The sequence below is a fragment of the Bolinopsis microptera genome, chromosome 4 (assembly GCF_026151205.1).
Source record: "Bolinopsis microptera isolate Bmic1 chromosome 4, MBARI_Bmic_1.0, whole genome shotgun sequence".
NCBI classification, from domain to species: Eukaryota; Metazoa; Ctenophora; class Tentaculata; order Lobata; family Bolinopsidae; genus Bolinopsis; species Bolinopsis microptera.
The window spans coordinates 1,631,554-1,646,665 of NC_087075.1; the positions used below are offsets into that span (position 1 = coordinate 1,631,554).

General features: G+C 41.6%; 1 protein-coding gene across 1 annotated transcript in view; it reads right to left on the reverse strand.

Moving 5' to 3' along the window:
* Positions 1-15,112, reverse strand: part of LOC134814511 (uncharacterized) — a 65,822-nt gene that overhangs the window by 26,014 nt on the left and 24,696 nt on the right. Inside the window, exons 45-52 of the mRNA XM_063822663.1 lie at positions 14,826-15,031; positions 14,515-14,656; positions 13,866-13,948; positions 13,436-13,522; positions 10,968-11,076; positions 10,536-10,630; positions 10,295-10,403; positions 10,083-10,157 (exon numbers count right to left, since the gene is read on the reverse strand). Coding sequence (XP_063678733.1) covers positions 10,083-10,157; positions 10,295-10,403; positions 10,536-10,630; positions 10,968-11,076; positions 13,436-13,522; positions 13,866-13,948; positions 14,515-14,656; positions 14,826-15,031 — 906 coding nt within the window. The remainder of the gene's footprint in view (positions 1-10,082; positions 10,158-10,294; positions 10,404-10,535; positions 10,631-10,967; positions 11,077-13,435; positions 13,523-13,865; positions 13,949-14,514; positions 14,657-14,825; positions 15,032-15,112) is intronic.

The window sequence follows — 15,112 nt, forward strand, 5'->3', positions numbered from 1 at the left end:
AAGGGGGGGGGCACAGTGGGGCACCACACTAAGAAGGGGGGGGGGGCACAGTGGGGCACCACACTAAGAAGGGGGGGGGGGCACAGTGGGGCACCACACTAAGAAGGGGGGGACATAGTGGGGTACCACACTAAGAAGGGGGGGGGGGGGGCACAGTGGGGCACCACACTAAGAAGGGGGGGGGGGGGGGGCACAGTGGGGCACCACACAGATACCGTCATTACAGGGGGAGGTAGTGCACGCACTCGTACCTGAGAATACACACATGGTCAGTGGGGTGCACAGTGGGGCACCACACTAAGAAGGGGGGGGGGGGGGCACAGTGGGGCACCACACTAAGAAGGGGGGGGGGGGCACAGTGGGGCACCACACTAAGAAGGGGGGGCACAGTGGGGCACCACACTAAGAAGGGGGGGGGGGGGCACAGTGGGGCACCACACTAAGAAGGGGGGGGGGCACAGTGGGGCACCACACTAAGAAGGGGGGGGGGGGGGCACAGTGGGGCACCACACTAAGAAGGGGGGGGGGGCACAGTGGGGCACCACACTAAGAAGGGGGGGGGGGGGCACAGTGGGGCACCACACTAAGAAGGGGGGGGGGCACAGTGGGGCACCACACTAAGAAGGGGGGGGCACAGTGGGGCACCACACTAAGAAGGGGGGGCACAGTGGGGCACCACACTAAGAAGGGGGGGGGGGGGACATAGTGGGGCACCACACTAAGAAGGGGGGGGGGGGGCACAGTGGGGCACCACACTAAGAAGGGGGGGCACAGTGGGGCACCACACTAAGAAGGGGGGGCACAGTGGGGCACCACACTAAGAAGGGGGGGGCACAGTGGGGCACCACACTAAGAAGGGGGGGGGGGGGCACAGTGGGGCACCACACTAAGAAGGGGGGCACAGTGGGGCACCACACTAAGAAGGGGGGGGGGGGGGCACAGTGGGGCACCACACTAAGAAGGGGGGGGGGTACAGTGGGGCACCACACAGATACCGTCATTACAGGGGGAGGTAGTGCACGCGCTCCTACCTGAGAATACAACACATGGTCAGTGGGCACAGTGGGGCACCACACTAAGAAGGGGGGGGGGGGGGGGGGGCACAGTGGGGCACCACACTAAGAAGGGGGGGGGGGGGGGGCACAGTGGGGCACCACACTAAGAAGGGGGGGCACAGTGGGGCACCACACTAAGAAGGGGGGGGCACAGTGGGGCACCACACTAAGAAGGGGGGGGGGGCACAGTGGGGCACCACACTAAGAAGGGGGGGGGGGCACAGTGGGGCACCACACTAAGAAGGGGGGGGGGGGCACAGTGGGGCACCACACTAAGAAGGGGGGGGGGGCACAGTGGGGCACCACACTAAGAAGGGGGGGGGGCACAGTGGGGCACCACACTAAGAAGGGGGGGGGCACAGTGGGGCACCACACTAAGAAGGGGGGGGGGCACAGTGGGGCACCACACTAAGAAGGGGGGGGGGGCACAGTGGGGCACCACACTAAGAAGGGGGGGCACAGTGGGGCACCACACTAAGAAGGGGGGGGACATAGTGGGGCACCACACTAAGAAGGGGGGGGGGCACAGTGGGGCACCACACTAAGAAGGGGGGCACAGTGGGGCACCACACTAAGAAGGGGGGGGGCACAGTGGGGCACCACACTAAGAAGGGGGGGGGGGGGGGCACAGTGGGGCACCACACTAAGAAGGGGGGGGGGGGGCACAGTGGGGCACCACACTAAGAAGGGGGGGCACAGTGGGGCACCACACTAAGAAGGGGGGGGCACAGTGGGGCACCACACTAAGAAGGGGGGGGGGGCACAGTGGGGCACCACACAGATACCGTCATTACAGGGGGAGGTAGTGCACGCGCTCCTACCTGAGAATACAACACATGGTCAGTGGGGTGCACAAGTTTATTGTTGAACCCGTGCAATTACCAATTAGCATAGTGTTTGTTTGAGACATCTACTATTCTGTGCGGGTGAATGTATTAGTATGGTGATTGTACTGATTGCTGGTTGACGGAGGATAGAAGTTATATGGTGATTATACAGCTTGATGCTGCGTGGTCAGTGTCGGGTAATAACTAAGCTTCACTTGTTGGAGATCCCTGGTACTTGAAGGGTGAGCAAAGACCGCAGGATTCTTATTAATTTCTGATAACATATCGGTTGGATAGAACAATTTATTTTGATCATTTAGCAACGCGAAGCTCTGTAATGCTTTGGATGGATCCCATTTTTTTTTCTTGTTCGTGGAAAACACGCTTCTTCATTTCTTCATGTTATTACCTTTTATAGCTTCTCAGCTGATGATTTGCTGTCAACATTACATAAATACGATTTTGCGCAGCTGACCTTTAAAATTAGCACGTTATTTTTATACAGCTCTTTTCTCCTTTATTTGTCACTGATCCTCTATTACCAATCATAGTCAATGACCATTGACTACAACGGACAGTCTCGTTCTTTAGTAACCTTCTCTTTCTTTGATAATAACTTCTCTCGTTCTTCAATAACCTCCGCAAGCATTTCCAGACCCCTCCGCAAGCATTTCCAGACCCCTCTCTCCTTTACTGCTTACGTCATAATCATTTGTTTGCAGTCCCTGGCTAAAGGACCCAATTATGACGTCATTAATTACAGTTAATGAGCTATCCCAGATCAGTATCCAGCAAAACATTAAAACTGATCTAACATTTACAGCCTGTTATTATTATCTGCTCAATAATTAAGATTATCTAGTCTGTAATGTTTATTGGTGTGTGTTTCCCTGAGTCAGCAGTATACAATTACACAATAAAAACATTTGCAAGATGCTAATGTTTCCTCTTCAAAACTCTGCTATTATACTCACCTAACTGTCCAACAATTTGTTTTGTTTTTCCAGTTCAACAATGAGTTAATTGCCAACTCACCAGTAGCTATACTTCACATAATCCCACATAATGCCATACACCTTGATAAGCTATGTACGTATTCGAGCGACGCAAAAGTTATGTTGCAACCTTAATCACATAATGAACATATAATGTTCATTATATGCAAGCCTCTTGATTTATAATCCTTAATAAAACAATGGGTCAAACATACTGCGCTACAAGAAAACAGCGTAAAAATAGCACAACAAATCTCGTGAGCATGGCTCTCCCTCTTCCATTCTATACTCTATTCACTGTTTCACCTAAGAAACCATTTTTCTTGCTTTTCTTGCTAATTAGAAATTATAACATCAAACTGGTATGGAATTTTTCACATAAAATACTCCGGCCTTTAATATACTGTAATGTTACCACCGTAATCAGATATCTACGAGATATAAATTGCACGTTAAAACATCTTCTCGTGAGGCTACCAAATCGCATATTTCTAATTCTGACACGTGATTGTTACTAAGTTACACGTGACGAGAGCCGTGAGGGGTATGAGGTGTTAACCTCTGCTATATTCATGTATAAAACATGATACGAAATAATAAAACATGATAAAAACATATAGAATAATGATAAGGTGGGATGAAACCGCGTCTTGAAGCTTGATTCTGACTCATTCGTTTAGCATTTATGCGCTAACCCACATCATATTCAATCTTGTAGTCTTTGGCTCTGTTTGGCGAGCTGTGTATTTAGTATATTAATTATACAGTCGTAAAATACGTAGAATATGCCATAATAAAATATAATTTGTCCGAGATTATTAGTCAAATAATGTAGAAAGTTGATTTCAAATTCACTAATATTAGGTTCGTCATGGTAAGCGAAAGAGAGTAATAATTAATTACCGTTCTGTAAAGCAGACCAGTTTTGTTTAATGTTCGAAACCACAATCCTTGCATTTAGCCTGTTTGAGCTATTGTTTGATTTATATTGTGAGCTGTGTAGACGGTATCGTTGCTATGGTAACGTGACTCTACTTACTCCGATACATCGGGTGGTATTTGTCGTAAGAGCGAATATCCGCGCCATTATCACGTTACCATAGTGACGCTTCAAATTGTCACGGATAATAAGATAATAGGGTAATTACAGGGAGATCTTGTAATCTAGGCGGGTAATTGGGTTTTAGTCATGCTTTTAGTTATCTAACTTAATTAAGATATGGCTTAAAAATAGTATTCAATTTATTTTTCCGACTAATCACTTCCACAATTTGCTGTTTTCTAACTCGATTTTTCGTGGATCGATTGTTGCGTCGAGCCAGTACATTCCTTTGCCTCCAATTAAATTTAGGATTCACATTCAAAGAGAGCTCGACACAGTTTTACGATTCTAACAATTTGTCAAACAATTCGTGATAAAGAGTAACTTGATTGATATTGATACAAATTCCACACTTCAGCGATTTAGCTGATAGATATCCCGGACGGAATGTCGCAGTTTAATTTAGGTTGGACATTGTAACGAAATTATAATCGTGACAATGCCGACAAGCTTTGTTACAGATTCCGATCAGTTTATTACAATTCCCTGTTATTTTCTTGTCTCAATATCCTGCTTTCTATTATATTCGGTGTTTAGTTGTAAAATTTGTATTTTACGATTTTTTCGGCCATTGCGAATTAAACGAATTAAAAAATTTCACCGTACGTTTTTAAGCTGTTTAATAGAGATTTTGTTAACAATATTCTAAGGTATGAACTGTAGTGACAAATGAAATTATTGTTTTATCATTCACAAGGTCACAGATAATGAATTGTTGTCAAATTGTTGTCAAAATCGTGTCAAATTGTTGTCAAATTGTTGTCAAATTGTTGTCAAATTGTTGTCTGAGGCAAATAAATAAAATTTGTTCTTATTCAATATTCGTCCTGCAAGAAATGTTTTTTAAATGAAGCTAAGCTCTGAAATTCAAAACTATCGCTAATGTCGATTCATTATGTACCGAATAAATGGCGAATTTATAAAATTTTCAAAAAAACTACGAATTGTACGAACTTTAAAGACATTTCATTGTTCAACACTGATTAGTAAGGTTCAAGGTGATATGAATGGGTCCCAATCCCCATCGACCGTCTCCAATGTATAGGCCTCATTTTCATTTTCATTAACCGCTGTGTCTTTATTGACTACAAGGCACAAGCATTAATATATATATTACATTAATGCTTCAATGCTTTCACGAAATTCGCTATTCCACGTACCTCCATACTATCTTAGGGTCTGCCCACACTACGCCTCTATTCCCCGAATGTCTGCCCACACTACGCCATTTTTTGACGGGCCACAATATGGCGTGGGTCAAAAAAACCGGATTCACACAACGAGGCGCGTAGTGTGGGCAGAGCTCCCGCCAGTTGGCGTGGAAACTCTCGGGGAATTCTGGCACAGATTTTTAAAATCCGTGCCCCTATTCCCCAAGAGTTTCCACGCCAACTGGCGGGAGCTCTGCCCACACTACGCGCCTCGTTGTGTGAATCCGCCATGTGGCCCGTCAAAACATGGCGTAGTGTGGGCAGACATTCGGGGAATAGAGGCGTAGTGTGGGCAGACCCTTACCTCCATGAAGCTAGATTCATCACGGACTTAAATAGTCCTATTATAGCTTTATAGTCTTATTATCCAGCTTTTATGGTAGCAGCTTGCAATTAGAAGATAGCAACTTAGAAGATCACTAGAAAGTGTAACTCTGACTGCTTTGTTAGTTTTAGTGTGTAAAAATGGGACCTGATTTTTAAAAATGTTCTCTTTCGCGAAAATTGTATATATGATATTGAATAGAAGTAGTAAACTTTGATGGTCACATAGTTAATAGCTTTTAAGTTCTAATTTATTGTTTTATTGGTAGTAAAACAATACTGGCCAACAGCAATAGGTCCAAAGCCAATTGCAATTTGATTAGTATAAAAGCATGCACTTGACCTGCTTTGAGACCTCCAATCTTTGCTTGCAATACATTTTATAGCTGTAGAATTTTGACCATAATTCTGTACGGACAATCTATTATCATATTTCTCGATCACTGTAAACATATAATTGCACTAAGAGGGCTCCATTCAGCAAGTTTTAATGATTCACGCTATTGATATCATTTCAGTTAAATATCAGCGTCATCGCCATTCTCAAAATTGATTTTTGGAGTAAAGATGGCACCATGGCCTGGATGGTGAAAATGTTGGAAATATCATGGCGAAAATATTTGTCATTCAAGTTATGACAAAAAACCGTTTTGGAGTAAGTGTCAATCAGCAATGACAAAAAAGACTGATAGTGATATCAACTTCGCTCATTATTAAACTAGCGAACGGCGCCTTATTAGCAGTGTTAGTTTTCAATAAATACGAAGCAGTAATGAAGGGCCAACCTGCCGAGCTTAACTACGGAGTGCCTCGTTGTGAGTTTAATAGCTTGGGTTAACAATAGCCCGCTATTAATTATATAATTAACGAATTTTCTGATTCTTATCATTTCCAGAACAGGCTACAAGTACATAACCCATATGTTACATTAATTTTGATCGGCAGAATCAGTTTCCTTTTATACGGTTTACAGTAATTTATAGGGTCAGTTTTTTACAAATTGTTCGGAAATTTTCTCGACAAAACCTAACATTTCAAAAGAGGGTGTACAATTGTACTAAATCTACTGTTCATTCTGTTGTGTTCGTCTCAGTGATCACACATTTCATTATTTGTGCGTTTATTTGAAATTGTGTTTTCTTCAGATCCTCCCCGCATGATGAGGGGGGGGGGGGAGGGGGTCATGACTCATGACTATACTCATGACCCCCCCCCCCCCTTTACACAGCTGTGTAATGCTTCCACTACCCTCCTGGGTCGATTTTAACTTTAAGACGCCAACTGTGCAATGATAGCAAGATACACGATTACTTTCCACCAGAAAATCTATCCTAAGTGACTAATGACTTAGCCCCTATGCTACGGGTTGAAAACATATTGAAGGGGCGCCAAAAAGAACATGCATAATGTTCAGCAACAAAGCGGGCGACATTTTGACGCATAAGGGAGGGTGCAAACGCTAGATTTCTGCATTTATACCAAAACTCCCTTTGATTTCTGAACCGCGAACGGATATTCCTTAATCGCTGAAAGTTTGTTTCTTTGTTTGTGACTTTATTTCAGCTAAAACATTTAACGTTGGTACCCACTAACCAACAACAGTGACTGGTCGGGAAACACTGTTTAACAATCTGGTGTGGCTGGTTTGTCTGTTCGGTCACAGCTTCCACAGTTAAATCACGTGACGTCACACTACCCTCACGTGACGTCACGTGAGGGTAGTGTGACTGGTTGTTAAACACTGTTTAACAATCTGGTGTGGCTGGTCTGTCTGTTCGGTTACAGCTTCCAGTATTGAAAAGTAGGTTTTTAACTTGGACTTTCCAACATGAAGTGAAAATAAAGTGTAGTGAAGCCGAAAAAATATCGCAGGAGATTCAGCTTCTTGCTTAGTGAACTAAGTTTTGTGGCAGTGCACTATTTGATATTTGGAAAATGTTTAAGTAAGCCTAGGATCACTTGTTGAAAACCATTCATAGTAATAGATCTTATTATGTATAACACTTCAGAAATTGAACTTTTACCAACTGCAGCGGGGGCGAATGATCCCTCACAACGTTTCCTTCAAACGGTTATAACCGTCTAGCTATCTTTTTACGCAAACTGAACCACCCTCCTAGCATGGTCTTCCTTGTCAACCTACAGAGTACAGATCCATAGTTTTACTAGGCCGCAGTGAATCTGAGAACTGACCCTAATTTCATATTATTAACGAGTAACTCCCAAGTTAAGCCATGTTCTCAGTGAATCTGACTATGATCGTCAAGGATGACTCCCTGTCCGAGTTTCTCAACATGGGAAATGCTACAAGAGTTTCACTGCTTCTCTTAAACCTTCTCATGTTCTTCATCGGACTCGTCGGTATTGTTTATTTTGGAAGATTTTGTAACGGTCTAATTTTACTGTACTTTTCAAGCTAATTCAACTTCTTCAGCGATTACAAAAAAGAGCCCAATAAAATATTTTCATTGTTTGTAGTTCACGTTAGTGCTATGAGATATATTAGTGGGTGATTTACGTCGTTCATGTACTCCGATTCAAATTTCAGATTATATAATTTACAGATGTCATTCATCGTATTTAACTTATTGTAAGGTCAGAAACTAAATGAAAAGTCCGTGAGGGATTAAGTAGCATATAATTAGCCTATATAATATAGTTGAATATTGAATAACAACCTAACGTCCAGGCAACTGTGTAGTATTGGTGGGTTCCTCAAAGTTCAGAGCAATAAAGATGGATCAGTGCTCCAGGTTAGTCCTGCTCATCTTATTTTAGATCTGGTTTTGACACGTGACGGTGATTCTGAGTTTTGATTGGTCTGTTATATAAGCCGAAGTATATACCCCCTCTATGATAGGCACTTTTCTATTTTTTCTTCCCGTCAACAACAAAAAATGCTCTATTTCCGAAGTCTTTCTTCAAAACCATCATTAAGATCAAAATTCAAAAAAATCACTTTAGTTCCACCAGGTTGTTTCTGGAGAACATAGCCCTAGCAGACATGTTGATAATAGTGGTGAAGGTACTACCTCGTGTCACTGTGCTCGCTTTCAATGGATGGCACCTTGGTGAGCGGACCACTTTTACACTTTTATAATAATTCATACAATTCTAAAACTTTTGCACACATATTCCTACAATATAAGTGTTTCAAACTTCGACAATCTAGGCTCCTTAACACTTAGGAACCATACTTTTTGTCTGATAATATCATCTGTCCTCAGATTTCCCATTTCACGCTCACTATCCCCAGGAAAAGTGGTGTGTTTTGCTTCGGTAGTGCTAAAGATCCCTCTCCTAATCTCTGAGAGTCTTGTAACCACGGGGATGGCATGCTACAGACTGCACGTGCTGCGCACTATCGTCAACGTCGTGCAACTTCGGGTCATGCAGCTCTTGATACTGTGCATGTGGTGTTTTGCAGCGCTTTACATCTCCATTCTAGTAGGAGCAGACATGGTGGGGTACTTCGACCCTTACCTAATGGGGTGTGGGGGGTGGGTGGTGAGGGAGGATTTGAGGAGGTTCCAGCACACTGCTGGGATACTTCTCTCTTTCGGTCCCATCCTCCTCATCCTCATCACTAACATCTGGATACTCTGCATTGCTGGGAAGTACTCTAAGAAACGCACCGGCCAATTCGTTCCCAGTAGGTCGGCCGTTACCATGGTGGCGTGTATCTGTTGGGCCTTCGTCTTCTCCTGGGTTCCTTACCTCGCAATATGGGTGTGCAAATTCCTGGGACTTAACGTGGCGCCCATTTACTTGAGCATCGCAGAGCACGCTATAACCATCAATGCTATAATAAACCCCTTCATTTACACAGCCACCAACAATACGTTTAGACTCTTCCTTACAGACCTGTTGTGCGGTAAAGCAAACAAATACAAGAGTGGTATGAAGGGAGGCAGCTTGTTGAGTCAGAGCGGGGTCAGTAACACAGGGGTGGGAGGAGGAGGAGGAGGAGGAGGAGGGTTCAAGATGTCCGAGAGAAGAAAACTATCTCCTGTTCAGGCGGTTAAAGTGGAACCTGCAGAGGTACAGGTAAACAATGGGAACCTGGTCAACTGTGACAAGGAGGAGCTCACTGGTGACACGTGCTGATAACACGTGACAAAGAGGAGCTCACTGGTGACACGTGCTGAGAGAAACTTTAAACGGAATTCTCGTGATCAAGATCTTAGATATCTTTGTTCTGGAATCTTCTAGAAACCCTCGAATTTGTGTCCTGCCATGATTCATGTTACATATTTATGTCTTTGTGTTGATTCTACTGCTAACACCGGTTGAATCATGAATGGGAAAGAGTTAGATAACAAACGATTCTTAAAATAATGCCTGATTTTCTCCTAGGATGTGAAAGAACTCAGCTGTCGAGCTCTAGATGAAAAAACTTAATATTGTTGAGATGCAAGTCAGATCTGTCAGCAATTAAGCACTTTCTGTTCATAAGATTAATTTAAACAATATTAAATCATTTAGAGTCAAGTTAGTACTCCTTCAAATAATAGGGAATATCTATTACGTTCTGTTAAATCAAATCTTTTAAAATGTACAAAACAAACCTGTTTGTTCAGATAGAGCCATGATGTTCATGGGTTGATTTATACCAGAGTAAACGGTTCTTCTCTTTGTACTGTCTGAAAATCAATACGTTATCACGTGGTTATCACGAGGTTATCAGGTGTTTATGCTAAAAACAGTCACATCATCAATACCGATATCATGAATATGGAGATCATCGTTATCATTGTTATAATAGTGTTAAATCTTGTACCGTGTTTGTCTATAGCTTCAACACTCTTTCTGCCCCAGTCAGTCCAGAATATCTCGTCTCCGTAGAGAGTTGCACCAAACGGATGAACAACATCAACGTTCTCTATCACCTGAAATTGTTAAAGAATAGTGACGCGTTTTTTTTCTGGAGGTGGTAAAAAATAAGGACAATTTTTTTAAAAACTCCAACTAAAATCAAACTTGTGTTAAAAATCAGTGATAAGTAATCAAAATATATTTACTCGTCTATTTTGTCCATCTAAGTCAGCAGTTTCAATGGTGTCGAGCTTTGCGTCCACCCATATAATCTTGTCCTCAGAATAATCTATTGTAATACCTACGAAAGAATAGGTAATTAATACATTGTTCTTTGCTTAGCTACGATTATTTAACTGAAGTAAAATAAACACAATATCAAAACTGAAGTGGTAATTGGTAAGGGAAATTATCCCAGTGGTTTAATACTTATAACTGTCAACAAGATGCAGTTAGCCCTAATGCAGAGTTAGGCCTAACTTTGGTGCGGCGGGTCTATTTAACATGTAGACTACATGTTAAATAGACCCGCCGCACCAAAGTTAGGCCTAACTCTGCGTTAGGGCTATTTGCATATTGGTGACAGTAAAACTTGGGCTGAAACTGAGAAAAAGTAGCATGTCACTAAGTAAACTGACCGTTAGGCCAGGCGATGTTATCTGTGATAATAGCCTTCCTGTCATCTCCGTTCATCTTGGAGGATTCTATCATTGGGTTCCTTCCCCAGTCCGTCCAGTACATTCTACCCTGAAAGATTGAGGATGTTAAGTTGCAAATGTTTCTGATGCTTGCCCTTTTTTGGAAATCTCACTGATAAAGAAAGCCAAAGTAGACGACGTAAACCATGTTTAATCTTAGTGAAAACTTTGACTAATTACCATCTTACTACTGTAGTTCACAGACAAGTTAAATTGCAAATTAATATAATATGGTTAAGTAATTTGATATTATCATTACTGCTTCCGCTAGTATGGTACTTCATAATCTAGCATTTACGAAATTCTGGGACACTAAAATGGATTTTCGCCTGGCATACTGAGAATTACATTTTGTCATTTGTGGCTGGTTTTTGTGGCTTAAGATCATACATAGTGGATAAATTTGTAAATTGAGTAGCAAAATTGCTTCATGTCCCCTCAGGATATAAGAAATGGGTTTGTTTTTGTAATTCTTAGGAAGAGCAATATTAATTCTGTTACCCGCAAGTTGGAGATCAAGTAGGATAACATTTAATTATAAAGAAAAGAGAAATTATAATGATATAGTTCTGATGCATACAATTTATAGCTCATTTCCGTTCTTGTCGCTCATGCAATAGTTGTCCATTTTCGCAAATACTTTATCATGCCAACAACCCTATGTCATGATGATTACAGTAACAAGACTGCTTATGGCATTAAAAGTGATGCTATACGATACACTTGGGCTGGATACTATCTATTCGTCATTGCTTCATCTTTAATAGGAGACACAACCATTCTCATAGCATCCATAAAGTACAAGGCCTTTAAAGCTTTAAACTTCACCGAGTCATCATTGTCGTCATCCAGCACATGGCATTCTGTGACCTGATTGTATCTGTTACCGAAGCTCTCCCAAGGATGGTCTCTATTATCTCTGATAAGTGGGTGCTAGGAAACTTCTTCTGCTACTTATGCTCCTATGCAGGGTACTATACCTACGTGACGAGTATGTTTCTCATCTGTGCCATGACAACCAGCAAGCTGCTCCTCCTGAAATATCCCTTCCAATTTGGAACAACCACTTCGAAGAAAGCACACTTGATCTGCGTGGCATGCTGGTTGGCAGCTTTCACCTTCCCTGTGACACTCCTTCTCGTGAATAATGATGTTTCTTTTTCGTATAGGGGCTATGTATGCGATTATGTGTACACATCGGGGATTTGGTACTATCTGGGTCCTTTTATGGCAGTGCTATTTGGATTTATTCCAACATGCCTGGTTGTATCAACCACCCTTTGTTTGTTGATTGAAGCCAGAAAAGTCGTTTCCCAGGAGCAGGGAAAGTTTGAAGTGGCAGGGGATCGTGACAACTGTCCTTACAGCCACAGTCTTCTGCTTGTCTGACCTACCATACGTTGTTTACCACGTTGGGGAATCTATCGTTAGAGTAGCTGACAAGAGCAGTAGTTCATTCCACACCACGTATTTTAGAGTTGCGATTTCGTTCCTGTCTTTAAACACCATCAGCAACTTCTACATTTATAGTCTGACCGTGTCTAGCTTCAGAGCATTTATCTGGTCGAAGATGCAGCTGTCTTATCAGTACATTACCAACGTGGAAACTTCTACAAGTCATGGTATTTAAATGTTGATATATGAATAGTGAATATTAATACTTTGGATATTTATTTATCAACCTTATTGTCCTGACAGCAGGATTTTAGTTGAACAGCTACGGATATTTTACCACGATAATGAGGTTTTTGTACAGTTTCTTTTTTCAGGAGGAAGGGCGAGTGGCACAGCAAGCACAGGAGCGAACACTGGAAACGTGAATGAAGGGATTCAACAAACACCAGTTTGATTGTGATAAGGTGACCCAGAAAATTATTAGAGACACTAGAATACCATATTTAAAGAGACGTGTAGCACAATGAACGAAATTTCAAAAAACAATGTCAAATTTGATATCTGCAGTAGTTGTAAAAAAATCTTAATTTTATTTTTAAAAGATGTGTGCGTGACGTGTGTTTAATGGAAATCAGGGTGAACCCCCCCCCCCCTTAATGAATCTCACTGGAAGTAGAAAAATATTTTCAATCTCTAGAGTCTGGACCAATTATTATGTCTGATAACATATATATCATTAGATTATTGAGTATTATCTTTGTATCACTGTGTAAGCGAAAAATGATCAATTTATTTTTGCCTAGGTCATTTGTTCATTTGTTCATTTGTTCATTTGGTCATTTGTTCATAATCTGATTATGATTAAGACATTTTTATGTGATTTCATTTTATCATAGTTATTATATATAATTTGTTGTGATTTTATTATTTTTTCATTTTGAAATTAAACTGTATTTTTAATGTCTTGTTCAATATCAAGTAAACCACAATACTTCATTATGTAGGTGTAATACCTGTTTAGGATGGAGTGCAACTCCTCTAGGTGACTCCATGTCAGTGTTTATTACGGAATTCCTGAACTTTCCATCATATCTCGCCACCTGTCAGGGGATACCAAACGTCAGTAAATATTTACTCAATATAAAATCTTGTAGCACCGAGAAATGTTCACTGTTTAAATAAATTATTGTACTTTCACGACTGTACGTGACTTGTGGACCACACTTAGTACCTGATACCCCCCCCCCCCCCGCACACGTCCGACCAATAATATTAATATTAATAATTATTAGTCATACTCAGCAACGACAGCGTTGACGAGATAAGCATAATAGCATATTAAATAATAATATCTAAATATATATATATATATATTAAATCATATTAAATCATATCAAAAAAAAGTTTAGTTAGAATAAGTTTCAAAAGTGGGGGGGTTATTACTTCAATAGTGTCAGCTTTGCCGTCGCTCCAGTAGATAAGATCTGATATCCAGTCATAGGCTATACAATCAGGAGATTTTATCCCTGAAAATAAGAAGAATCTGTGTAATATCCGGATTAGAGCATTTAATTATTTATTAGTCGTTTTTGGTGAAATTAACCTTTCAGAACAGCACCTTTTGATAAAAGGCAATTTTATTGGCTAGTTAACTGCAGTTGATATTTATGAGCAGTTTAAATATTCGATAAAAGGTAAGCCCGGGTGTAAAATGTACATTTCCCAACAGAAATTCTGTTTTATTGAAAAGTTGTTTGGTTTAGGGAGCAACTCGTCAAATGAGTCCAGGATAGAAATTAAAGTCTACATGGTTACCCAGAGTAATAATGTACAGTGTACATGAATATAATAAGAATGACCACCCTGTATACCGGACTATAAGGCAGGATGCTAGAATATGGGACACACTCAACTACCGCCCCTATCCCTGCTAGAATATGGGACACACTCAACTACCGCCCCTATCCCTGCTAGAATATGGGACACACTCAACTACCGCCCCTATCCCTGCTAGAATATGGGACACACTCAACTACCGCCCCTATCCCTGAGAAAGCTAAGAAAATTTGGACTAACGTTTGACTGAACATACCTTCTCTAGCGATTATTTTCTTGTTGGTTCCGTCCAAATTAGCACTGAAAATGGCGTCCTGAGCGGCGTCCGTCCAGAAAATCATCTGTTTCTTCTGAGAGTAAGCTACTCCTATTGTAGTGCCAACGTTTTTGAACAGCACCTGAAATAAGAATAATTAATTATAATATTTCAAAATTAATGAAATACATCGTAGCGTGTGTGTGCAGAATGTAGGAAAATTCCACTAAAAACTTCTTTGGATAATACCAGAGATTCTCCTAAACAATATTAACACGTTATTTCTACAGCTACAATTTGAAATAACTCACTCTGAGAGCGCCAGGGTTGGAGTCAACAGATAAGTTAAAGATAGTAGTCTTGTTAGCTCCAATCAAGAACAGTTCCGATTCGGAGCACGTGACATTGTCCTCGTTCAGCTTGAACAAGGGTCTACAACCACAAACTCTCCCGTTCTCTCCTAATCGACACGAGTCTTCACATCCTCCTTTGTCTTCGTTTAGACAAGGGTTATCCACTGAGAGATAGTTCATTCTTGGAGATAGTTTTTGCCTTTTGGTTTAGACAAGATAAAACTTATATGAAATACTCGTGCACG